Source organism: Balaenoptera physalus (genome assembly GCF_965194825.1).
Source record: "Balaenoptera physalus genome assembly, chromosome: 4".
Lineage (NCBI taxonomy): Eukaryota > Metazoa > Chordata > Mammalia > Artiodactyla > Balaenopteridae > Balaenoptera > Balaenoptera physalus.
In genome coordinates this window covers 71,915,946-71,940,994 of record NC_138891.1, presented here as the reverse complement: position 1 = coordinate 71,940,994, position 25,049 = coordinate 71,915,946, and the positions used below count along the sequence as shown (strand labels likewise).

At 49.9% G+C, this 25,049-nt stretch overlaps 1 protein-coding gene and 2 long non-coding RNA genes across 4 annotated transcripts; 2 read left to right on the top strand and 1 right to left on the bottom strand.

The window, feature by feature from the left end:
- Nucleotides 1–971: 971 nt before the first annotated feature.
- Nucleotides 972–7,907, top strand: LOC309660689. Its single transcript, XR_014263546.1, has 2 exons — nucleotides 972–5,769; nucleotides 7,009–7,907. It is a non-coding gene; the product is annotated as an uncharacterized lncRNA (long non-coding RNA).
- A 1,641-nt stretch (nucleotides 7,908–9,548) lies between these two features.
- Nucleotides 9,549–12,080, bottom strand: HES1 (hes family bHLH transcription factor 1). 2 transcript variants are annotated; one of them, XM_082461559.1, is made up of 4 exons: nucleotides 11,704–12,080; nucleotides 11,468–11,563; nucleotides 11,049–11,217; nucleotides 9,549–10,471 (listed from the first exon to the last, which is right to left on the bottom strand). In XM_082461559.1, the coding sequence occupies exons 1-4, from the start codon at nucleotides 11,809–11,811 to the stop codon at nucleotides 9,921–9,923; spliced, it is 924 nt and encodes a 307-aa protein (XP_082317685.1). In that variant the 5' UTR covers nucleotides 11,812–12,080; the 3' UTR covers nucleotides 9,549–9,920. The 2 variants fall into 2 exon arrangements, with proteins under 2 accessions (XP_082317685.1, XP_082317686.1); XM_082461560.1 differs by having other exon boundaries at nucleotides 11,130–11,217; nucleotides 11,704–12,072.
- A 2,089-nt stretch (nucleotides 12,081–14,169) lies between these two features.
- On the top strand, nucleotides 14,170–24,451 carry LOC309660674. Its single transcript, XR_014263530.1, has 2 exons — nucleotides 14,170–17,173; nucleotides 18,148–24,451. It is a non-coding gene; the product is annotated as an uncharacterized lncRNA (long non-coding RNA).
- The last annotated feature ends 598 nt before the right edge of the window (nucleotides 24,452–25,049 follow it).

Sequence of the window (25,049 nt, the reverse complement as noted above, 5' to 3'; positions counted from 1 at the left end):
AGGAGTGAGGAGAACAGGTTTCTGTCACTCTCTACCTGCCACCTTGGCCAAACCATTTCCTCTCTTTGAGATGAATTATCCACATTTGCTACGAGAATAACATTTTCAGTCCTACTTACCTACATGGATTGCTTTTGGTATCAAATGAGAGAGTGTTTGCGAAAGCATTTTGTGAACCTTAAAGTATTATTCAAACGTGAGTTGTTATTTTTATTAATATCCTCCTTCTTCTTATACTAGTAATGTATAGCTTCCTGAAGGATTTCTGTATGGTAGGCATTGTGCCACATGCTGTGAGTAGAGAAAAAATATATTGTTTTTGCCTCCAAAACTTGCACAGTCTGGGTTGGGGAGAGAGATAAAGAGACACTATAATCCAGTATCATCAGTGCTGTGTTGAATGCTCCAGGAGGGGGCAAGAGGGACGGGGAGGGCTCAGGATGGGTTTCTGGAAGCAGGTGAATTGAGCAAAGTCTTGAAGGATGCATATGTAGGAGGTCTCTGGATGGAGAGGTGGAAGAGTGATGCTTCTGGCGCAGGGATGGTGTGTGTAAAGGGATGGAGGGCTCATGGCACTGGTGCAGCTTTGCGTGCAGGGCAATCATGGACGGGATGCTGACTTCTTGTAGGGTATAAGGCAGGAGGGTAGGTCAGGAGCAAATCACGCGAGTTTCTCTGGAGGTGGAGGCAATAGGAAGCCTTTTCTCTCGGTGACGTGGTTGTTTGGCTATGTGACTGGAGTGTGCTTGATGGGTTGGAGGGAGGCAAGACTGAAGGAGGTGAAAGCAGAAACCTCGAAGTTCCTGCACAAAGGCAATGACAAAGGGGGCTGAGATTCGAACAACAGGGAAGCCTGATGGTTCCCGGTGTCTTGTGGGATGCAGGGAGGAGATGGGTGGTGGGGTTGAGGAAGACGCATTAAGCCTGGGAAGACAGGGGTAGGACACCTCGCAGAGATGGGGACGTACTGACTTTCATGTGGAGATGGCCCGTGGGCGGCTAGGTCCACGGTCTGGAGCTCAGGACAGAATTTGGGATTGAAGATACCAGATTTGGTGGTGGTCTTCATGCAGACACCAGTCACTGTGGTGAGTGACGAGTGACAAAAGGAAAAGGGCATGGATAGACTTTTCAGGGAAGCAACCTTAATGCGTAGGTCGTGGGAAAAAAATCCCATGATGGATGTTGAGAAGTCACCAGAGAGGTTGGAGGAAGTCAGGAAAAAGGGGCGCCAGGGGGGCTAAGGAAGGAGAGAATGTCCAGGATGGAGTCTGCACATGGTCAGAACCTCACAAATGTTGACAGAGGAAAAAACAAAAGAGGGACCATCTGATTTGTTCACAGAGGGAGGGGCATTCAGAAGTCTGGCTGCAGGGATAACAGTGAGAGAGAAGTGAGGCAAGGGAGGCTATGAGCTAGAACTAGAGTCTAGGGTCCTTGGTGAGGAGGGAGGAGGGCAGTCACGGGTGGAGAGAGGAGTGCAGGGTGGTGGAAGCTGGCTCTGAAAGATGGTAGAAAAATGAATGTATTTATATGCTGAGGAAAAAGTAAAAAATGTAAAGGAGGTTGAAAATTCAGGAATAAGAGCTGATGTTTTGTGGGCCACATCCTTGATGAAGGGGAAAGGCATCCAGAGTGCAGTCCCTGAGAAAGAAGGGAAGGATGGAGCCAGGTGGAAGTAAGCTTAAGGGGAGAAGGCAGGACCAGTCAGAAGGAGAGCTGACCAGGACCTGACAACCAAGGAGTGGGAGAGCTGGATGACACCAGACTTTTCCCCGTGGAAGGAAAAGCCCTGTCTGGGCAAGGGTGTTGGGGGGGGATGGCACTGGGAATAGGTCCTCACGCTGCAGCCCTGGGACCCGCACCCCTCATTCCCCTACCCCGCTTCCTACTCTACTCACACGTGGAGTGGGCACAATGATGTGTCACCCACCCAGTAGGCTCAAAGGAAAAGCAGAACCGGCAGTGCGGGGGGGCGGGGGGTGTTCATACCGAGGCTGCAGGTAGAGGGGCATTTATTTAAGAGAACAAGTTTCCAGAGAGAACAGTGGAAAGGCTGAGGAGGGACTAGCTCAGATGAGGGGCAGCACAGAGCAAGATCTGAACCCTTGGTTGGAGGCTGTACGCTGAACATGAAAACTTGGCTTTTAAAAAATTAAGTTGAGGAGCTTCCCTGGAGGCGCAGTGGTTAAGATTCCTCCTGCCAATGCAGGGGACACGGGTTCGAGCCCTGGTCTGGGAAGATCCCACATGCCGTGGAGCAACTAAGACGGTGAACCACAGCTACGGAGCCTGCGCTCTAGAGCCCGCGAGCCACAACTACTGAGCCCGCGAGCCACAGTTTCTGAAGCCTGCTTGCCTAGAGCCCGTGCTCCGCAACAAGAGAAGCCACCGCAATGAGAAGCCCACGTGCAGCAACGAAGACCCAACACAGCCAAAAATAAATAAATAAATAAATAAATATGTTAAAAAAAAAAAAAAAGTTGAATTCAACCCCACATAGGTTAGAAACCAGTTGCTATGTCTCAAGATGATCAATTGTTTGAAATCCAACTTCTATTTTTAAACTAGCATATGCGTGTAAATATGACTATAGCCTCAGGTCTTTGTATAGGAGCTGTGCGAATATTTGAGGCAAGAATGACATTTTAAATTATCCTTTATGAACTGCTCCCAGCATTAAACTGTTTCAAAATGTCTCTTCTTTGGATGGATACTTCCTGGTTTGAACTTAAAATGAAATCTCAGTGAGATCACAGTAGTTTCCAAGTTCTCTAGATGATCACACATTATGCTCCTTTCCCATCGTGCCCTTCCCCCAACTCCAAAATAAGAAAAATAATCCAAACGAGTCTTTGGTTTCAGAGTTTTTTAGAGACTTGCTCTCCTCTGTAAGGTATTAATGGGCAATTCCACAATTACTTTGTAATATAGAGTTTTAAGGGAAATATCTGTTTGATCCTTCAAGATTCTATTTGTATGAAAATAATCTTATGGGTCCTAATTACGGAACAGGCACAGGAAAGAATAACTTCTGTTCAAGAGTATTTGTTCTTCACAAATCTGGGGTACGGGAAGCCTTCCTTTATGGTTTGTATCTCATCCCTGACCCCAGATATCTGTTGGGTATTCACTAAAATGAAGAAATGCCTCGAGTACTTTTACTTACTTTTACTCCTAAATGTCGTATATGGTACTTGCTTCTGAAACTGATTTGACGTGGCATTTACCCTCTCCTGGCCCCCTTAAGGAATAATATTCCTGTTTTACATTTTGATGCCTTAGGGACAAATGTATGGCTTAGGGGAAAAGCTGATAGAAGAGAAACTATGTCACAGAAAACATCAAGTTTAGGGTGGTGGTGTTTGTCAGTTGAAGTAGTTTTTCTCTAGGTTGGAGGTTTTGTCAACTGGATTTATAAATTTCATGTCTCATATTGATGAGTAAACTAGCAGAATTAGTTTAACATGAAAACAGATCACATTTGTGAATAACAAAATAGTAAACTACAAAGAATGTTCCTTAAATAACATCACTATCATTGATACTTGCAATTCTAAAAAAAAAAGAAGATTCATTGATCCCTGCTTCACTAAAGGCAAATTACAATTGGAAGCATATCCAGACATAGAAAGAATAGCTGCAGTAAAGCCTTATTATTAATTTAGACTTCAATTATTTACTTGAGCTGCAAATCATGGCTCTTCTTATTCTTACTATAAAGATTTATAGTATAAATAATACTGCAAGAGCTATGTTTAACCTGCTTAAGAGAATACAGTCTTTAAATGACTTTAGTGCATTCGTTTGATGAAAGCAAGTGCTTCTGTAAACTATGAATTCAGACTCACTACAAGTATTTGCCAAGTTTACTGTTCTTCCTCCTATTGGATATTTAAAATTCAGATTTTTCACTAATTCAGACTGACTTCACTAATTTCTTCTTGTTTAACCAGACTAATTCAGTAAGTTTAGTTACTTCAGTAAATGTACCAGTGGAAAAACTCTAACCAGCTGGGGAAATATGTTTCCTAAATGGAGAGAGTCTGGTAATCAACAGACCACATTCTCTTTTCAGAAAAGAAGTGTGTGAGTGAAGGGGGGGTGGGGAGAAAGTGCTTAGGGTGAAGAGGGAAAGTGATGGCATTTTTAACTCTTGCTATTCTGTTTTCCAAGTAAGATAACAAGATATCACAGCGAAGGATAGGGTCTTAGTGGCAGATATTAGATACATTTAATCCTGTCAGATGTAGTCTTCCTTTGATGGGTCACACAGTGAACACGATTCTCACTAACACAGCAGGTCTCCAAGAAAACATGTGGCCTATTTCCTTGCAACAATGGAAGTACAGGGCCCATGCTTCAGGTCTGTTTCCAAATCTTTAACTGCAGATGAAAACACTTGGATGTAAAATCATCCCAGGACCTTGGTTGAAAGTTCTGAAATGTGCCAGATACAGGTTCTTGTAGATACAGGTTCTTGTAGCCACATCACAAGTGTCAAGCTGTAGAGGCACACGGAAGCATGCTGAGGAGATAATCACAGACTGTGGACTTGAGAAGGACTTCAGAGACTTCTGGTCTAAGCTTCTCACCTTGTCAGTGAGGAAACTGAAGACCAGAGACTTAAGAGGACTTGCTGAGCATCTCACAGGCAGTGGCCAGTTTGGAACCAGGATTCCCTGACTCCCCAGTCCATTCCTTGACCATATCAAGGTGACTCTGCTCATTCGGAAGATATTAGTATTGTAAAATGATTAATCTTAAAATTAACCATTTGACACTAATTTTTCTTAGGTAGAATTTGACTAGTTATTTACTATACCAGCACTTTCTATGGTCACAAAAATTTATACAAAAATTAATCATGATTTGGAGGCCGCAAAAGTTACCTGTTATGACCTTTTTGTACCACCAGTGTACACGACTCCTCTTTTATGGCACTTAACATAGAGTAATTAATTTTTTTTTAAAATTAGTCTGTTGGGCCTACTAGACTGTGAGCTTTATAGCTACAGAGATCATGCCTTTCTTCTCCCTTTATTTCCATGGTACCTGGTTCAATAATTATTGAATGCATACATGAAATTCAGAACCTAGGGAAGAGGCAGTGGTGCTTTCACATGGGGCCCGGTGCAATTACAAGCAGCTCCTGAAATCACTGGGCAAAGGCCAGGGCTGACTTTCCCGTTTGGTGAACATCCCTCACTGTGGCTTAGGAATCATTAATAGCTGACATGCACTGGGGGATTACATGCCAAGCACCACTCTAAATGCTTTGCCTGCATTTATGCATTTCATCTTCACAACTCTATGCCATACCACCCTGTGAGGTACAAATGACACGTACGGTACAAAGGAGGCACAGAGAAGATAAGTTATTTGCCTGGACTTACAACCTAAACAACCTGAAGCCAGATCATGTGCTTTTAACCTCTGGGCTATTCTGCAGTCCAAGGACTGAAGCAGTCAACCTTGGCTCTATGTTTTTGACCTCTGAGCCAATTCATATATTTGAAAATTTCAGTACAACCATGGCAAACTTCCTGAAATTCCCCAAACTGGACTTACATATTTACCTCTCTCTGCGTTTTCCCTCACAGTTCCATTCCCATCTCTTCCTGTGGAACGCATCTGTCACCTCTCCGCTTCAGGTGCCAACTCTCTGAAGACCTTACCTGGTTTCCTCTCAAATCAGAATCAGTCTCTTTGTTCTTAGGTGCCCTTTGTTGAAACTTCTTTTCTGGCACGTCCCACATCAGGTCGGGGGTGAGTCACTTGGATGTTTGTCTGTCTCCCCAGCTAAACTGAGAGCTCTGGGAGGGCAGGGGCTGGGTGGGACTTAGTGTTATCTTTTTAACGCTTGCAGGGGGCTTACTGGGCACTTAGTAGGTGCTGGGGTTTTCGAAGATGAGATTCCTTTTTTACGGAGTCGCGAGTTGCCGTCTGTCGGCTCTGTCTTTTTTGGGACGACGGTGTGCGTTGAGCCGCCCTTGCCCGACCGCTCCCCGCGCCGCCTCCATCCCCCACCCCCCCCCGCCATCCCCCACCCCCCCCGCCTCCATCCCCCACCCCCCCCGCCTCCATCCCCCACCCCCCCCGCCTCCATCCCCCACCCCCCCCGCCTCCATCCCCCACCCCCCCCGCCGCCATCCCCCACCCCCCCCGCCTCCATCCCCCCTCCATCCCCCCCGTCTCCATCTCCCCGCGTCTCCATTCCCCCCCCCCCCCCGCCGCCTCCATCCCCACCCCACCCCGCCGCCCAAGGCTTGGCCTGCCGCTTGGCAGGGCTCCGGCGGCCGCGAGGGCCTGTGCTGCCCTGACACTGGCCTCGGCCCAGTTTCCCGGCTTCTAAATGCGGCCCGGAGCTACCGGGGGAACTGGAAAAACACTGGCAGGCGGCCCCACCCCCGGGCCCGGCGGGCCGGGCGGCCGCGTTTCTGCGGCTAAGGGCCTGCTGCTTGGGAGGCGCTGGGGCCCCGGGCGGGGAAGCGGGGGAGGCGGCCGGGCGCGGGCGGCTGCCTGCCTGTCAGCGGGAGCGGGCGCGGGCTCGTGTGTCAGCGGCTCCCTCCTCCCTCTCCCCCCGCCGCCGCCCGCCCGCCCGCCGGGCCTCCCGGCCTCCCGCCGCCGCCGCCGCCGCCCGCTCCCCCCGCGGCCTGGCAGGCTGCCGGCTGCACAGGCGGGGGTTCGCGCCGTTCTCACGACCTCTCAGGTTGCCTGAGCTCATCTGGGAGCTATTCATTTCCTGCCAGAAAGCAGCCGGGCCTGCTAAGCAAACCACCTTGGCTGCAGGGCCGCCGGGGCTGGCCCGGCGTGGCCGCCCCGGCCTGCTCCCCGCCCGGGCCGCGGGCCCTGGCGGCCTCCCTGGAACCCCCGGCGGCCCCGGCGGGCGCGCGGCGGGGGCAGCTCGGCCGCCCATCTGGTTGCACTTAGGAGCCGGGGAGGAAGCTAGCAGCGGGTTGTTACCAGCCAAGGGGTGTGGGAAAAGTTAATTAACTTTAATGACAGGTTTCCCGGGACGGCGGTGACGATGAGGGGGTCCAGCTTAACCCCTGGGTCCCCACTCCAGCAACACGTGGGGTGCAATGGGTCTCGCCTCCCAGTCGCAGCAATTCACCGCTTAGAGAAGGCGCCCGTCTAGACCCAAGAGAGCCCCCTTCCAGTTCAGCGCCTTTTCCGCTCCGGATGCTGCCGGGGACGGCGGGGGGCCGGAGCCCCGAGGGTCTCCATTGAGAGGCTAATGCACGCGGCAGCGAGGCCGGCGGCCAGCATCCGGACGTGGAGCTGGGAGCCGCGCCTGATCTCCGGGAGCCATCGTCACCGCCCGGGGGCGGGGGAGAGGGGCTGCTGGGTGCGACCCGAGGCTGTGTAATTAGTTCAGGCCCGAAGGATCCGGGTGGGGGCCAGATTGAAGCTTCTCCTCTCCCCCAACTAATTACTCCAGAAAGAGCCTGGATGCAGGAGGGCACAAGGCCTTAGACAGAAACCCACTCATTTTACGGACTTGGAAATGTTCCAGAGAAGGGAAATGACTCATCCAAAGTGACACAGTGAGTTTGGTGGCAGAGCTGACACAAGAGCCTGAAAATCCCCATTGGGGCCTAGGGTCTCCCCTTTCTTTCTATATTGTACAGAAATGCCTCATCTACTAGTTTAAACCCAAATTCAGGGAGAAAAGACCATTTTCAAACTACTAATTATTTTCAAACGAACAAATGTTTACTTCTTTTCCTTAATCACTCCCCCCATATCTGTGTGCTTTTGATGATATTAATAAAAATCCACTCTTTTCAGTTGTTCCCCTTCAGCACAGGGAAAGACAAAGAGATTTAGTTTTGAGTTGATTTAGTGATCTCACTCTGTGTGTGTGTCAATTTTTAAGAACATAAATGTACTTCTATAAAAATGAGATCCTGTTGTCTCCATTATTTCTGCTGGGACACTTCCAGCGGAGCCAGAGGACAGATTTACCAAGTGAAGCATTTGAGCTTGGAATGGGTGTCTTAAAAGAGCAATTGTTATTATGTTTGTGTTTAAACAAGAGAGAAACGGCAGAAAAATGATATGATAAAGAAGGCTGTGTGTGTATGTGTGTGTATTTCTCTGGGGGGAAGGTGTGTTGGACACCTTTCACAGACACAAAATGAGGCAAGTAGGAGCCAAAATTTTTAAAGTATCTTTTAAACCTCTCACTCTAGGTCTGAAACTGGGTGGAAGGTATTTGAGAAAACTGACTGCTGTCTGCTAGATCATTCCTGTGATAGAGCGGCTCTCCACACTGGCCTGTGGAAAAGACCAGCTAGGCGGGGGAGAGGTAAAGCTTTTGAAACAAGACAGAAAATCGTTGGCTTTATCTTTGTTAGGAAGGCTTCAAAGATTGATCTCTCCCGCCTCATCCTTCTCCTCCCAGAAGCCCTTCCAAAAGAAGGGGGGTGAGAGGAGGCTGGCGGGAGGGGCCGGGCAGGGAGGACGACTGGCCGTCGGTGGGGGAGGAAGGCGCGTCCGCCAGACCCACAGCGCCGCTGATGTGTCTGGTCTCGCAGGGCTCGTGGTTTTCATTTCCCCAACACCTGGATGCAGTCAAACACCTGGCCAAATCTGACAAAATCTGACAAGCCTTTGTGATGGGATTTGGAAGAAATTCCCTGCAGATCCTGGCACAGTTTAAAGCTGTCCGCTTTGAGTTAGGACTTGTTAAGGAGGGTTATGTGAGCTGAAACCGGAGACAACCCTTTTGCTTCTATCTGGAGCCCACATCTTGCCTGGAAATGGGGCATGACCAAGCAAAGGGGTCGCTTGCTGTTTGTATTAAAAGGGGAAGATGGCCTGTGTGCTTGCCAGCAAGGCCCCCACATGCTTTCTCTATTAGAGCCAAGCACAGAAACTTATCAAAAACATATGTCTGGTGTTAATCATCTGGACTCGGGCTCCACTTGGGAGTCTAACTAGCTGTTCCTTGGCAGAAGGAATCTGTTGACCTTCTCAGCTTGCTTGAAGAGGGTGCAGAGAGGCATTTCAAACTTTTAGATGCTGGTACAGAAAATGTCTAGCTGCACCTAAAGACTAATTAAAGGAAGACTCCGACACTTGAAGGCTGGAGGCTGCAGCTATGAAGACTGTTTTCACTTGGATGTTGGTGAGCTACCCCAGGGCAGTAGTGGTGCAGGAGCCACCCGTAAATGTGCAGTGGGCAATAGTACTGGATTGATGAACTTCATGAATTCAGCCCTGTTCCACCCTCCTCAGAAGGAGCCAGTATGAGCACCAGGACCGAATGAACTACCCAATTGCAACTAGAAAAGTTTTTGAAATCCTTTAAGAGATTGACCACAAATTGATCAGGGAAGCCATATCAGATGGGTTCTCTCACAAATTAAATGGAATTTAGTTCAAGGAGGGTTGGTAGAAGGTTGGACAGATTTTTAAAAATGTTCTTTTAATAACAAAAGAGACAATTCCTGAATTCTCAGATTACATATAATTCAAATTCTGCCCGAGACCTTCTTTTTTACATATTCTGAAATAATCAGTTCTAAGACATAAGAGCATTCACTCTTTTTTTTCTTTTATTATATTTTCTCAAATAAACTTCCCAAAAGGAAGATATTTTAAGAGCATTTTCAAACATCTTTGGCATCACATAAAAAAGAAATCTCGTGTAAAAAACGAAATGTCATCTGAACTTTTATAATACAAAGGCGCAATCCAATATGAACATATAAAATATATACAAATATAGTGCATGGTCAGTCACTTAATACAGCTCTCTACAAAAAAGTAACTTTAGAAATTAAAAAAACCAAAGTAACCACTTAATCACAAAAGTCCTCCCTTCTTTCCCAGCCTCCAAGTTCCTGTTTAGTGTCCCGAGGGAAGAGAGGTGGGTTGGGGAATTTAGGGGGAGGGGTGGCCTGAACCCCTCAGTTCCGCCACGGCCTCCACATGGAGTCCGCCGTGAGCGAGGGGCCGCTGGAAGGCGACACCGCGTTGGGGCCCACGGAGGTCCCGCTGTTGCTGGTGTAGACTGGGATGACTGGGCCGCTGTGAGCGAAGGCCCCGTTGGGGATGAGGAAGGCAAACTGGCCGTCGGGAGCCGGCACCACCTGGAAGCCGCCGAACACCTTGGCCGCCTCTCCAGCCGGGCTGCCCAGCTTGCAGGGCGCGCCGCCGGGAGGGGGCGCCGCACCCCCGGGGATGGGCACGAGCGGCGGAGGCGGCGCGAACGGCGCGTGCTGCGGACCTCCGGGTCCCGGAGGGGGTGGCGGCGGCGCCTGTAAGGCGGGGTGCGGCTGCCCAGGGTAGGTCATGGCGTTGATCTGGGTCATGCAGTTGGCCAGGTGGCCGAGGAGCCGGGTGCGCACCTCGGTGTTAACGCCCTCACACGTGGACAGGAAGCGGGTCACCTCGTTCATGCACTCGCTGAAGCCGGCGCGGTACTTCCCCAGCACGCTCGGGTCTGTGCTTAGCGCGGCTGCGGGCCAGAAGGAGACAGACGGGTCACCGAACAGCCCTGGCCCCGAAGCCGCCGCCTCCGCCCTGGGAGGTCCCCGCGGCGCGCCTCCCTGACCACCCGCCCGCGGAACTGCCTCTTGGCTACCGGGCTGGGTTTAGAAAAACCATCCGCCTCTCCACACTAGCTTGGCGACCGAACCCGAGACGCTCCCTCTCCGCTCCCTGTCACTCCATTTAAACCGATCTCAAGCCTCAGATTTGCCTCCTCCCCACCCTCGCGCGATGTGACCTTGGATAATGCCCTTCCCCCCTTCTCCACCATCCTAGCCTTATTTCCCGTTCTGTAGTGGGGGAGGAGGGAGTGTTAAACCAGATGACCCCAGGCTCCACGCAGCTTAAAAACCGCCACGGTTCCAAGTCCTTTCGCCCCCACCCGCTTCCCCCACTGCCAAGCCGCCCGCCGCCCTCGCTGCTACAACCTCTCTCCCTCCCTTTCCGGAACAGTAACAACTTGGAGTTGTGGCTATAAATAAGCCCCAGACCGTGGGAACGCAAGAGTGAGCCAAGGCAGTAAAATGTAGCTGAATGCCTCTCACAACCACGGGCGGAAGTCTGGAAGAAATCACCGCGGGGAGAGAGGAACGCCCGAAGAGGGGGACGCGGCGAGCCGCCCTCACCAGTCATCTGCGCCCGCTGCAGGTTCCGGAGGTGCTTCACTGTCATTTCCAGAATGTCTGCCTTCTCCAGCTTAGAATGCCGTGAGCTCTGCACCGAAGAGAAGGCAAGGGAGGAAAGTGAGAGCCCCGCCAGCGGCCTCGGAGTGCTGGGGGTCCCTCCCCACCCCGGCCGTGGTGGCGACATCCCTATACCCTGGCTAGAGGGGCTCAGCCCTCCCGCCTCAGAGAATGCAGTACAGGCGGAGATCCCGCTGGCAAGGGGGTTTCATTCTTAATACCTGAGAAATAGTATTTTGGTTTTTTATTTAAGAAAAAAAAAAGCAGAATTATTCACTTACATCTTTCTTAAGAGCATCCAAAATCAGTGTTTTCAGCTGGCTCAGACTTTCATTTATTCTTGCTCTTCGTCTTTTCTCCATGATAGGCTTTGATGACTGTAAAGAAAAAAAAAAAAAAAAAGAGCGCTGAGTTCCCATGGGACCTGCCATTTCACCCCTTGATTTTAAGGGAGAAAGGCGCCCCCAACCCCGTCTTAATCTCTTGGGGCTGCAAGAGATGCAGGTACTGCCCTTACCTTTCTGTGCTCAGATGCTGTCTTTGGTTTATCCGGTGTCGTGTTGACACTGGCTGGGGTAGCAGCCACCGGGGACGAGGAATTTTTCTCCATTATATCAGCTGGCATTTTCTTTTCCTTTCTTTTTTTTTTTTAAATCCCTAGAGAATTTTATTTTTGGAGTTCTTCACACACACAAAAATTGTTTTGTTTATGTCCCTTCTACTTGAGACTTTCGCAAAACTACTGAGCAAGTGCTGAGGGTTTATTACTATATCTTATGGCTACTTGGTGATCGGTAGCGCAATTCCAGGACCAAGGAGAGAGGTAGACGGGGGATTCCGCTGTTATCAGCACCAGCTCCGGATCCTGTGTGATCCCCAGGCCCTGGCGGCCTCTATATATATCTGGGACTGCACGCGAACGGCTCGTGTGAAACTTCCCAAACTTTCTTTCCCACAGTAACTTTCAGCCAATGGGAGGAGGAGACACGCGGCACCGCTCGTGGACCGCGCCCCCCCATTGGCCGCCAGGCACAAGGCCTGGCGGCCAATGGCGCGCGCCTGAGCCCGGGGCACCAGAGGCTACAACGTCAATCAAAAGGATTTTAACCCTTTGCTACTCTCCCTGCTGGGCTTTGCTTTACAGAGGATTTTTCCGCATTGGGTTTGCTCTGGTCTAGTTAATTTCTTTTGGGGCTAGGGTCTTTGCTCCTTATTTCCGTTCATGTGTAATAGAGCTGCTTTGACGCTAATAAGTTCATTTGAAATATATTTTTAAAAAGGTTTAGAAGGGCAAGGATAAAAGGTTATAATTGCAGTGGTTAAAAGGGGGGAATTGTGTAAGGGTGTGAGTTACGGAAACATCCAAGTGATTTGCCGCTCAGACTCCGCACATTCGGGGGAGGAGAGGGGTGAAAGTCGACAATGCAGAAAACGGACCAAAAAAAATTCCTCTTTTGCATGCAGGAAAAGTGCCTCCATCTTACATTTGCAGGTTTTTTAGAGCAAGGTGGTTTTTGATCCCCGCCCTCCCCCCCCCACACGCCCACCCCGACCCGGCCCTCATTTCTCTTCTGGAGTTGGGGGCTTGGACCCCGCGCTTCCCCAGGAAACAATCAGAATAATTTCCAACTGAGCAGAAAGGAAATGGAATTTCAAATGAAAGATGAACAAGGGGGGCTTTCATGGCAATGCCTCAGGGACGCGCGCGCGTCCTCGCCACCCTTTCCCTTTCCACCCGCCGGCTCTCGATTCTGCCGCATGTTGAGGTGGCGAGCCGAGCGGCAGCCTCTCCCTCCTTCTCGCCCCGCGGGCGGCCGGGGCAGCCTCGGCACCCGGCGCGCGCGGGCCCTTTAAGAGCTACACCAGCCGAGCTGCAGTTTGACATCAGCCGGCCGGCGAGGGCGCGCCAGGAGCCGAAGCACGTGCCAGGATGTTTTATTGCCGCCGCGGCTGCGGCCGGGCCGGGAGGATGTGTGTGTGCGTGCGTGTGTGAGTGTGTGTGCGCGCGCCCCGGGGGCAGGGAGGCGGGGGGCGGCGGCGGGCGGCGGAGCGCGGGGGCTGGTTCCTGGTCCCCGGGAGAAGCCAAGAAGGTAAATAGCAGCTGCTGTGCTCGAGCCTGGGAAAACCCCGCCCCCTGCGCCTTGGCCGGGGCTCATTGGCGCGCGCTGCGTGTGGGGGGTGTGTGTGTGTGTGTGTGTGTGTGTGTGTGTGTGTGTGTGTGAGTGTGTCCGGGCCCCCCTCCTCTGGTCCCCGCCGGGCCAGGAATCCGAGGGGGCGGCGGGAGCCGAGCCCCGGAGCTTACCACCCACCCACCACCCCCACCAACTCCGCCGGGCCAAGGTCAGCCCTTCCGGGCGGGGAGCGCACGCCCTGGGGTGGAGAGTGGGGAATTATTCCAACCCCCCACTCCACCCCTGATTTCGGGCTTGAGGTTTTAACTCTGCCGAAAGCCTCACTAGCAAGAGCCCGGGGGAGGGGTGGGGGCCTTCTTGTTTGCTCCCAGCCCCGGCCCTCCCTCCCACCGCGGGGCCTCCGGCGCCCGCCGCGGTCACGAGATGCCTGACCGCACTTAGGAAGCGGCCGGGTCAGCCTCCTGCCTCCGCTCGGCGGCTGCGGTTAAAGCAGCTTCGCGCCGCCCGCCCTTTCCCCGGGTCCAGGGCGGCCGGGCAGCTCCCCCTCGCTGCGCCCGGGAGGCCGCCGGCGGGCGGCCGGGAGGAGGCGGGCGGCGCGGGCGGCTGCGTGCTGCCGGTTGGCCGGGCCGCGCGCCGGGAGGAGCCGCCGCTGCCGCCGCCGGGTGCCACGTGGCGGGCGCCGGGCCGGGAGCGCCAGGGCTCTGGCGGCGGCCTCCCTGGGGGATTTGCCGCGCAGGGCGGGCGACGCGCACAGCCCCGGCCGGTCGGCCGGCCGCCACCGCCGCCTCCCTCCCTCCCGCCCGCTTGCCCGGGTCGCCGGGCCCCGCGCCCCCACCCCTTCCGCCCTTCCCGCCGCCCGGGAGCTCGGGGCGCTGCTCGGGCGGCTCGGGGCAGCCCGGGAGCCGAGCGCGTCTTGTTTGATGTCGCCCCCCGCCCTCCCAGCCTTTCCCTAGGCTTAGAGGCCGCCGGAGGCCTGGCACACATTTCTCAGCCACTTCATTCCTTCCTTCCTCTGAGCTCCCCACTGAGATAATGCTGTAAATGATTTCACCAGATCTCGTCCCGGATGAGATTCAGCGGTTCCCGACTCTGGGTGACCTTGGGCAAGCCCCTCTCTTCTTTTCATTACGGAACGCATGCTCTGTGCCAGACACTGTGTTAAACCCTGGGATTACCACGACGAGAGATAGAATGGCAGCCTGTAAGGAGTTGCAACTCTGGAGGCAGACAGACTGATTTCCTGATTGATGACCGAGCATTCCTCTATTATTCCTTTCTTTTAGGGCTTGGATGATGGCCCAAGCCATCAGATCAGGAGAACCTAAAAGAAACACTGAACCACACCTGTATGGGCAACACTATTTCTGGTCTATATGGGGGGGGGGGTACAGGGATAAATACAATAGTTATTGCCCTCAGGGAACCTAGGGCAGAGAGACACTGAACTCTTAAGTGCAGCTGATACCTGCCTATTTCCACGTATATTCCTTTTGTAGGTCCTAGGTTCAAGAGAGACAGTTATGTGTCTAGATAGAAGTAAAATGCTATGAAGTTTTAGGATAATTGAATTACTCATAAATTGGGGTATCCTGGAAAAATTCCTGGAGGAGGTGTCCTGTGCTTTGTATCTTGAAAAATAGGTAGGATTGGGGCATTGGAAATGTAGTGAGTCATGGGGCTGGGGAGGATGGCAGTACCCATGGCACTGAAAGCCTAGACTTTGGAACTTGAGGTCTTTATTCAGGGAACATGGTCTGGAGCCTAGGGTGTGTGACAGCCAGGAGTGTAAGAAGGCACTGGAGGAGGAGGAGACTTAAGGCCCTTAAACATCTTGCTAAATGACTTTGGATTTATCTTCAGACAGTGGAGAGCTATGAAATGCTCTCGAGCAGAGAAGGGACATCACAGTTCTCCTTTAGAAAGATGGCTCCGGGAAAACGTGGAGAGTGGTTTGCAAGGTTCAGAGGCAGAGGGCCCAGTTAGGAGGTTCAAACCAGTAAAGGAGGTTCCTAGGTGACAGGTGTAGACTGACACTCACCCGGAAGCACCTGCCTAGAACTAGCTCACCTGGGCGTTGACTGCACATTGTCCAATGATCCAAGTTCTGCAGAAACCTGCCTACCCTTTACTGCAATGTTCCCCCACAACCTGGAGTCCAACCAAGGAATCCTTGTGACTGGGACCGAATTTACCTTCCAAGCCTCATTTCCGTCTTCCAGGACAGCCCTCAAGTCTGCAGCCAAACCTGTACCTCATTGCAGGCTGAGTTTACTCACTCTTGCCCCTCAGGCTACTCTCTGGGATTTTTCTGTGTTTTCTTTACACACTGCAAAGTGGGCTGTGCCCTATCATGTTCTGAAGAAATGATGAACAATGCCTCCTTTGTTGACCTGCAACCTGGGCCAGTGGGGAAGGACTTTTCTTTCTTATTTTAAACAGATGGAAAAGTGGTGATGACAGAAAATTGTCTGTTGCTTTTGAAAAAAGTGGAGTTTCCCTGTGTGTTTGACATCCTCTTGGTGAAAGGTGATGAGACTATGAGTTACCCTGCTTTCTGCTGTACAGACTTTGCAAGCTTCTTAAAATGCTTCTGCTCAGCATCTGACTTTTTAAAAACTGCATAAATACTCTGACCCAGATTCTTCCAAGGAATGAAAATCTTCCCAGGGAAGATTGTTAACCCTTTCCAGGTTACCCCCAAATCTATGAGAGCCAGTGACTTCCTCTATTAAACTCTGCTATGACATTGACTGCTGTCTTCTCTTGGGCCCTAATTAACTAGCAGGGCATGCCACCCCGTGTCCCTTCTAGCCTAAGAGCCTTTTTTTTTTTTTATCCCCTGATTCTGTCATCTCCTGAGGATTTGGCACCCTGAAGGTGCGTGGAGAATGTTGAACATAGTCAAGTTATGGTCTCACTGCAGTGCCTAAAACAGCCTCATTGGCCAAATAGTTAATCAACAACTCGTTTACTGCCACTTTAGGAGTGCTTAGACTGGTAGAATGAGCAAATAATTTAAACACACACACACACACACACACACACATTTTCAGATAGAGAGAGCTGGTCAAAATTTTGCCATGAAGTTGTTTCTGGACCAAATAAACAAACAAACAAAAAACCAAGCCATGAAATTGTCAGCCCTCCATCCCAACCATTCAAGTAGAAACTTTCTTTGCAAATGTGCTCAGAGGCTATTTTTCAGCATCCTTATCCTGGGCAGTGAAAACAGTACCAACCAACGGGACACTCTCCGCACCTTCTCAAATGGGTAACTAAGCTCCTAAACTCAAGAAAAGCCTTTTGGATTTGGAAAGCTCTTCTTAGAGAGAAACAGCCTTTATTTTTCCGTCTTCCTCATCCCCTCCGCCCCTCCTCCCAAAGCACAGAGAAAACTGAACCCTGTTCATCAGCGGAGGTCATTTCTTTGATCCCCATGTGAGACCAGCAAAACACCAGGAATCTTTCCCACTGTATCATGCCCAATAAATACAATCAGGGGCTGCTGTGTTTGTCTCCTTCCCCCTTTCTGCCCCATGAAGGGTGATTTTTCTCCATCTTATTGCATCACCTGTTTGCTTTAAACCATAAAACAACCGCATCTCTAGTGAGACACCCCTTTGTCCCTGGGTATCGGAATGGTTTGTGGGTTTGGTTTAAAGCTAAAGAAAGGAGAAAGAGTGAGAGAAGAAGAAAAAAGGTATTTTGCCTGAGGACTTGAAGCTTTTTTTTTTTTTTTTCCCCTTTTCCTCCGCTTGACTGACTTTCTCACACTCAGATTCCCTGCAGCCTGCCAGGGACGTGGTAGCTGCCCTGCCAAGAGCTATCCTGGGAGGGCTATTGAAAGAGCTTTGAGTAAGTACACACTGGGCGGATTTTCCCCTCCCCTCCATACCTGCTCCGCACCTGTACAGGGAGCAGTCCCACACCTATCACCTGATCGCAGCCCTTTCAGAGACCGTGAGAAAAATAAAGCCCAGGATAGAAGAGATGTTTGTCTCTTTAGGGCTGCAGCCAGCTCCCCACATTACAAGTGCCCAGAAACAGCACGTTCCTGCCCCGGTGTGCGCGCGTGTTTGCCCTCGCGCGTGCTGGCTGGGGGCACCGAGAAGGCGAGGGAAGCCAGGCGTCACCTGCATGATGTAATGACTGCCTTGCTGCCTTCATCTTCTGGCATCTACCTGACTGGTAGTTTTGTGATCCTTTACTAAAATCATTATTGTGGTCCTTCTAGATGAGTCCATATATGCTCGTCACAGCAGAATTCACGACCGGGATTTCTGACCTTAAGGTTCACGATGAACCCCCAGGGAACCCCCTGAAATGGAATTCAAAATTATGTCTCTCCATGCATATTTAGCAGGAGCTTAATAAATACTTTTAGAATGAATGAACAAATGCATCATTCCCCCGCCGCCCCCAAGGAGAAGGCCCACAGCTTTTAGCAGAATCTCAAAAGCTTTTTTGACCCAGAAACGTTGAGGAAGCTGTTCCAGGCAATCTCTGATTACAAGTGGGTACTCTAAGGCCCAGAGAGGGCCAGGGACTGGTTCAAGCAACATAGGGCCAGAGTGGGGGCCAGAAGCCAGCTCGAAGCCCTTTCCATCACGCCACAGTGCTGTGGGCTTTGGGAAACTGAGGATGTGTTTATAGAGTTGTGATCACTGCCAGAATTTGGATTTGAAATGGACACTTTAAATAAATAAATAAATAAATAAATAAATAAATGGACACTTTAAATAAATAAATAAATAAAAAAAATAAAATAAAATAGACACTTTAATAAAGATACTTTGAATTTCCAGAACTTTTTTTTTCTTAACTTTGAGGCACTTGAGTGGCTCTGCACCCAGCATTTGGATGGAGAAAGGGATAGACAAGAAAGCCAAGTGTCTACCGACAGAAGAGGATTCAGGAATGCTTGCAGCAAGAGTCCTGGTTGCCATGCAGTGGCATTCGAAACGACCGCAGCTCTGCATTCCATCTTTGATAAAAATAAGTTGCTACTTCTAAACAAAACTGCCTAGTTGGTTTCTGGCCAAGCTGGGACCTCGAACTGCAAATCGCGGGTGAAGGTGGAAAAACAAACTTTTAAGCATTGGCTCATAGCAGACTGTAATGCTTTCTGCTTCCCCCCAGCCCTTTGGAAAACTTGACCACAGCCAGTGGGACCAAGGGAATGTGCACTTTTCTAATGGGCCCAAAAAGAGGATGGTTGCCAGGAAAGCCTTTCCCATGGGGCGGGGGCAGGGCACCGGGGACAGCTTAACTCCCACATTTGGCCACAGCAGCCATGGCGGGCAGGCTCTAAATGTGCTCTCAGCTAACCTTTTATTCTCTGAGCAGGGCTGCAGTGAGGCAAGCCTGCAAGCCCAGGGATGAAGGCAGGCATTTCTGAGGGATTGCACGTTTGCTGACTTGCACCCTTGTGTGTGAAAGGCTCAGAACTGCACGGGGGCTGGTGCCTGTAGGGGCCTCTGGAAGACTCAGGAAGGTGGGGTGAAGTCTTAGCCCCTTTAAACCCAGGACATGGGTTTGCTGGGCTTGCTGATAGCTGCTCAAATTGTGACATCAGATCAAATTTCTCAAAAAATCAAAAACAAAAATAATGCAACTAACCAAGAGAATCATTTGGATAAAACTTAGGGCCAGAAAGTGATATGGGATGAATGTATAAGGCATATTTTAAATCAAAGTCACTGTCATTGTTACCCTTGCTTATTTTCCTCGGCTTACAGGAAAGGGGTAGGGGAGGCAAAGTAAGAGACCTAACAGGTGGCTTAATGGGTCCGTTCATTGAATGCAAAGGAAAATTGAGCCTAGGAAGAAGTGACTGGACTAAGGTGTAACAGCCTCTCCAGAGAGGGAAGAGAAGGCCAGAATTAGGCTCGAGTTTCCTACCCACCAGTCCAGAAACCCGCCCCTCTGTATCTGTATGAGAAGAACATTTTGAAATATCATCTACAGCAAGTGACTAACATTACCACCAAAGATGGATTTTCCGGTTGAGAACCGGAGCTACCTGCTGGTATGCGAGTGTGGTGGTGTGAAAGAATATGCCCAGCACACAGCGTGGTTAAATGCCAGGCTTGCTGCACCGTGATTCCCTCTAGAATTTGCTCACCACCCTGTGACCTCTGGAAAAGAAGAGATCTTGATTTCTGAGTTCCAGGAGACCGGAAGCCGCTCGCAGGGGCCACATAGAATAGCAGAGGAAGAGGTGAGAAAAAGAATGAATTTTTCCAAGTGGTAGAGAGATGGTATTTGCATGTGAGATATACGTTTTCCTTTTAGGTATCAGACTTAGGGAACAAGAAAAGACAGTCTGGGCAGCTGCCACAACTGCCACTTAAGACTCTGGTGGGTTCTAGCATTTCGGGAGCTTCTGGTCTCTTCCACAGAGTCGGAGGGTACCTGTCTTCTTGCCTTGTAGTATTTGACAGTGGACAAGGCACTTTATAGTTCATTACAGCATTTTGTCCTCATATATATCCTTATAACCTAGCCTAGAAAGACATGGTGGAAGGCCCAGGGAGGGGGAGAGAGAGGATTCAAGTGATTAGTTCAGGACACCATGGGCTGTCGAGGGCACAGGATATAGGATAGACAAGCTTCCTGGAAAGTTGTACCTCTAGAGAAACAGGGCAGGGAGCTTAGAGGCCAGGAGAGAACAGACTTTCCTTCAGCCACCGGCAAGAATAAGATGTCAAGAAACTGGAGCAGAGGGAAGAAGGGAGATGACTGTCAATTTGTTAGAGAGTATCAGTAATCCGGAGGACACATCTTGGGCGGGGAGCAAGGAGGAAGGGTACTTTCTTGTGGCAGGAAGCCAGGGTGGAGAAGGTGAGGGGAAGGAATCCCACTTAGCAAGAAGATGACTGAGCAGGTTCCGGAAAGGACATGGAAAATTGATGACCATAGTTTTCACTGGGCTGAGGTTGAGCTGCTTAGTTCAGCATCTGGTACCTTCTGAGAGGCTTCCTGGAAAATCTCAGGAAGGGAGACCGGGCCTGTGACTGGGGGGCCTGTAGAACTCTGGAACCGACATCACTTTTCCTCACTAGTTATTTGTTCTATGCTTTTGTATTGCTATAGGCATAACACAAGAGCCCACAGACTAGAAAAAGCAGTGGGATTGTTTGGGGTGATGGCAGGGAATAGGGGCAGTATGGAGACTGCATCCTGCTCTGTAGCCAGTCTGAGGGTGGTCGTCCTGGAGAGGAGGCGGCAGGGTGACTCAGAGCAGAGGGGAAGGCAAGCACATCAAATTCTTCTAGTGCCAGGGGAAGGACCGAGGACCCAGGGTTCATCTCCAGCTCCCTGACCGTGTGGGCAACTGCCCACATATTGCAGTGCATTCTGGGTCCCCTCAGCCCAACTCTGCCTCTACTCTGGAAAGTAGAGGAGAGGAAGCTCCTTTTGCAGGGTTGGGCTTCTACAGGCCCCTTGACTGAAATCGGAGAGGAACCTGGAGGCTGTGAGTGGCGGCACCTCCTGCCTGACCGATGGAGCTCTCTTGATAAAGTCCCTGAGCGTTGGCTGTCTCCTGGAGCAGGTTGCCAAGCTGTGCGGGTCTCATCCACGGATCCAGCTGTGGCCTTTATCTCACCAGGCTCCCACAGTCACAGAGGGACCTGGTACTCACGTTCAAGTATTTGAGCTCCCTGGCCTGGGGGGCTATTCAACCCTCTACACCCTCCTCACTTACCCTCAAAGTCCCGGCCCCTGGGACAGACCTGGACTTGGTGTCTAGAACTCCAAGTCATCTGGACAGAGGGTGGAGTCTCAGCTTGTCTTCTTTGTATGGAGCGAACCTGTGTGGATGGTAGCCAGTCAATCCCGTCAGGGGTGAAAGCCGTCCAATCTCCAGTTGCCTGTTTAACTTAATTCAGGTCAATGACTATTTGCGAGCACCTACTATGTGGAGGGCAAAACTGCATGTCTACTTTGACAGTTACTTCCATCTTTTCCTGCTATTCAAATGCTATCCATCTGTACAGAGGGGTGACATCCCAGGTTTATATTATAAAAATTGCCCCTTTACTCTCCACATTCTTCATCTCTATTGCTTCTCTGATAAAGAAGCAAAGAAACTCTTTATGGTGTCTGTTATAATATCTTTCACAGAGTCGGCACCCCCAAATATTTGGACAATAAATGCACGAGTGGAATTCGACTTAAAAAAATGTTTTACTGGCAATTCAATGGACCCCTGAGAGGGTCAGGGTACTTTTCTAAATTTTCCTTGATTGCTGAGTCCAGGGAGTGGGTTTACTTCGACGACTCCAGGTAAGCACCTCTGGGCAGCAGGGACACCCCTGCGGACAGCTCTCCTCTGTTACAATCAGGAGAATTGAGAGGCATCTACGGCTGTGTTTTCCCAGGCCTATCTTTATTGATGGTTATTAAAGACACACCAGCACACGGCAATACGAAAGTACAAAGCAATTCCCAGGGTAAGGTACGTGGGAAGGAGCGAGATATTGAGCTCCCAAACAATTCTACTGTAATCGCAGTCTGCCATATCTACGTATAGTTAATAAGTAAGATGTAAGCAGGCAGGTTCCACCACTGGGCAGCAGATGGAAAGGAAAAAGGCCACAGGAGAGATCACTGGTCCTGCTGGAAAACTGGGAAAGAAAACAAGGAGGATACCTGGGAAAGGTGAGTCTGGTGGGCAGTCACTGGGAGGTGCGGAAGCCTACACCTGGTCCCCAGGAAGGACCACTGCTCACCTCGTCTCCTGCCCTCACCCTCCCTATGCATGCCAGCCCCTCGTGGAAGATTGCGTGTAACCAAGAATATGTAGGAATCACGCCCAGACACACTGGGTTAAAAAAGTGTCAATACAGCACACAAAAACACCTGTTTTTATAGAGTACCCCAACACACCTGTTGTTTTACGATGCTGAGCATTATTGATAAAGGGGGCTGTAAAGTCGAGGTGAAATGGCCTCTTATATTTAAATAGCACCTTCCTCAATGTTTTACAGCTGAGATTTGACTGACCCGGTGATTATTTGTTAGGAATGTTGAGCGCATATCTCTATATATGTTCAGGGTGGCGAAAAAGCAAAGGCTCTGGAGCCTGACTGCCTGGGTTCACGTTCCAGCTTATTCACTTTCTAGCTATGTGACATGACTATTCTGTACCTCACTTTACTTGCCTGTTAAATGGGGAGAAATTCATAGTACTGACCTTATAGGATTGTTAGGAGGACTAATATATGGAATATGTTTAGAACAGTGCCTGGCATATTGTAAATACAATGTAAGTTCTCAGATACTTTTATCATATTGCTATATATATGCCATATATATGTTTATATTTATATCTGGCATACAAGATAGACACTCATTCATTTAAAAAATATTCAGATGTTAATATTCTCAAAGAAATGGATGGACAACCACTGTGATAAATTGGTCTACAGGTATTTGACAGATCAAAAGCTTCAGCAGTCTTTTATGAATCAAAGGCTGTGGGACCAGGAGGAACCTAAAAAATTATCTGGCTTCTTCTTCTTTTCCAGGGAGGAGGGTCTCTACCATCTAAGCACTCTGGTGGCTTTGTTTGTGGGCAGGTGCAGACCTTGGTGTAGCCCTGCCTGGAATAATTAAAATGAGCCTCAGGCCCATGGAAAGTAGAGCTCCAGATGGAGGCAAGGGCATCGGCAGGGACCAGGCACACAGGCTGTGGACTGGAGGGGGATTCGTTCCCCCTCGCCGACAACACGAGGGACCGGAAAGGGCTGTCGAGGGAACTTCATCCAAAAGAGTAAACATGGGCAGGCCCTCCCTGGATGCCAGTCACACTTCCATGAGGTAAGACGGGTGGGAAAGACGAACGTCTGAGACCTTTCCTGCTTGTAGATGCCGATATAATTTATGGTCTAAACTGGAACACTTTTGAGAGTGAAAACTAATGCTATTAACAATTATGTCAGGACAATTGGCATAAAAACTGGGACACATGACCGTCGTAGTTCTGTGGGCCTACAATGGCAGGTCCTAGATTGTTCATCTGTCTATTTAGATATCTTTTATCAGAGATGCTTCCTAAGAAGAAAAAAATTTTTTTTTTGGCCATGCCATGCGGCTTGTGGGATCTTAGTTCCCCAACCAGCGATTGAATCCATGCCCCCTGCAGTGGAAGCTTGGAGTCCTAACCAATAAACCACCAGGGAATTCCTAAGAAATATTATTTTTAAGTCACTAATGTTTTAGAATTTCTTCGTCTTTGGAAGGTGATGCCATTGATTTACCTTCCATACAGGGAGAAGCCCCAGTTTTGAACCTAGGGGACCTTAGTGTGTATAGGAGAAGGGAGGGTCAGAGGGAGGCCCTGTGATGGTTGGATGGTTGTGCTTAAGGCATGTTTGACATGACTCTGTTTCTTCTTCGATAGAGCAGGTGTGGTCCAAGCTTCCCCACCTGCGAGTTTGCACCCAGGTTATGGCTACAGCATAGCAATGCTGCCAGAGACTCTTGCACTGACCAACCATGGCTGAGAACATCCATTTTTCTTGGGCATGTGAATGCGGAAAAAGTGAGTGCTGCAGTTTGACACTCAGTCCATTGTTTAATGGCTGAAGGAAGACTCCAAAGGAAAGAACATTCTCCCACCTGAAATATTTGCTCTTTTTGCCTTGAATTTGACTAAGTCTTTAGTGGTAAACAAAAACCAAAACCCACCCCAAAACCAAAAGCCGAACAAACAAACAAAAAACACATTTCTTTTTCTAAATAGTTCAAACTCAAGGTTTGGGCTTTGTTAATTTCCTTAAAAAAAAAAAAAAAAAAGAAAAGAAAGAAAAGAAAAATGGCTCCTTCACCTGAGTGTTCCAATATGTGCCTATTTAATGATTAATAATACCTTGTGGGCTATTGTTGGATTTGGCCTCTGCTGGTTTGAACAGGAGAATACTGATTCACTCTTCAGGCATTTATGAATGACAAGTGTTTACCCTGAGACAATAAGTGAAAGGGGGCAGATTAAAAAAAGAAAAACACCCAAATATGCTGGGTTCTTTGAGGAAAAAATGGAGATAATGTGGGCTCTCAGTCTTTGATACCCTGTGCGGGGCCCACCGCTTTCTCTCACTGAATAAAGATTTTGTGGAGTGACCACGATGGGGCCTTTTGAGTTTTATTGATTTTCCCTTTCACTTGCTGAGAGGTCAGGCAACTTTTCCCCCTTGGTTTCCATGTCATGTGCCTTCGTTTTCTTCCCACCTGTCTGGTCACTCTGTGTCAGTGGTGTGCAAGGGATTCTCTTTATGGGCTTTTAGGGGCACCCTTTCTCCAGAGTCCCACTCGTTACCCTCTTCCGTTTTCACCTGGTGCAAGGGAGGCCCTGGCAGAGGAGAGGGTGGAGACCTGCCTTCATTAAAGGGGGGCTGGAGGGCTGGGGGGAATGGATTAAAGAGGTTCAGGTCTTGGCGACTGACTGGGTCATGGTGGGGAAAGAGGACTCAAAAGATACCATGCAGGGCTGTCGCTCGAACAACTAATTGTGGAGACCCTTCTTCCACAATTCTGCTTTTTTTTTAATTATTATTTTTTAAATTAATTAATCAATTAATTAGGCTGCGTTGGGTCTTTGTTGCTGTGCACAGGCTTTCTCTAGTTGCGGCGAGCGGGGGCTTCCCTTGTTGTGGAGCATGGGCTCTAGGCTCACGGGCTTCAGTAGTTGTGGCACGTGGACTCAGTAGTTGTGGCTCATGAGGTC

Bases quoted from the DNA above. Each gene is read 5' to 3' on its own strand.
- HES1 (XM_082461559.1), bottom strand. From the start codon at position 11,811: ATGCCAGCTGATATAATGGAGAAAAATTCCTCGTCCCCGGTGGCTGCT. The intron at 11,564-11,703 runs GTAAGGGCAGTA...TTTTCTTTACAG, and splicing joins CAGCATCTGAGCACAGAAAG to TCATCAAAGCCTATCATGGA. The intron at 10,472-11,048 runs GTGAGAGGCATT...TCTGGCCCGCAG, and splicing joins CCAGACTTCCGCCCGTGGTT to CCGCGCTAAGCACAGACCCG.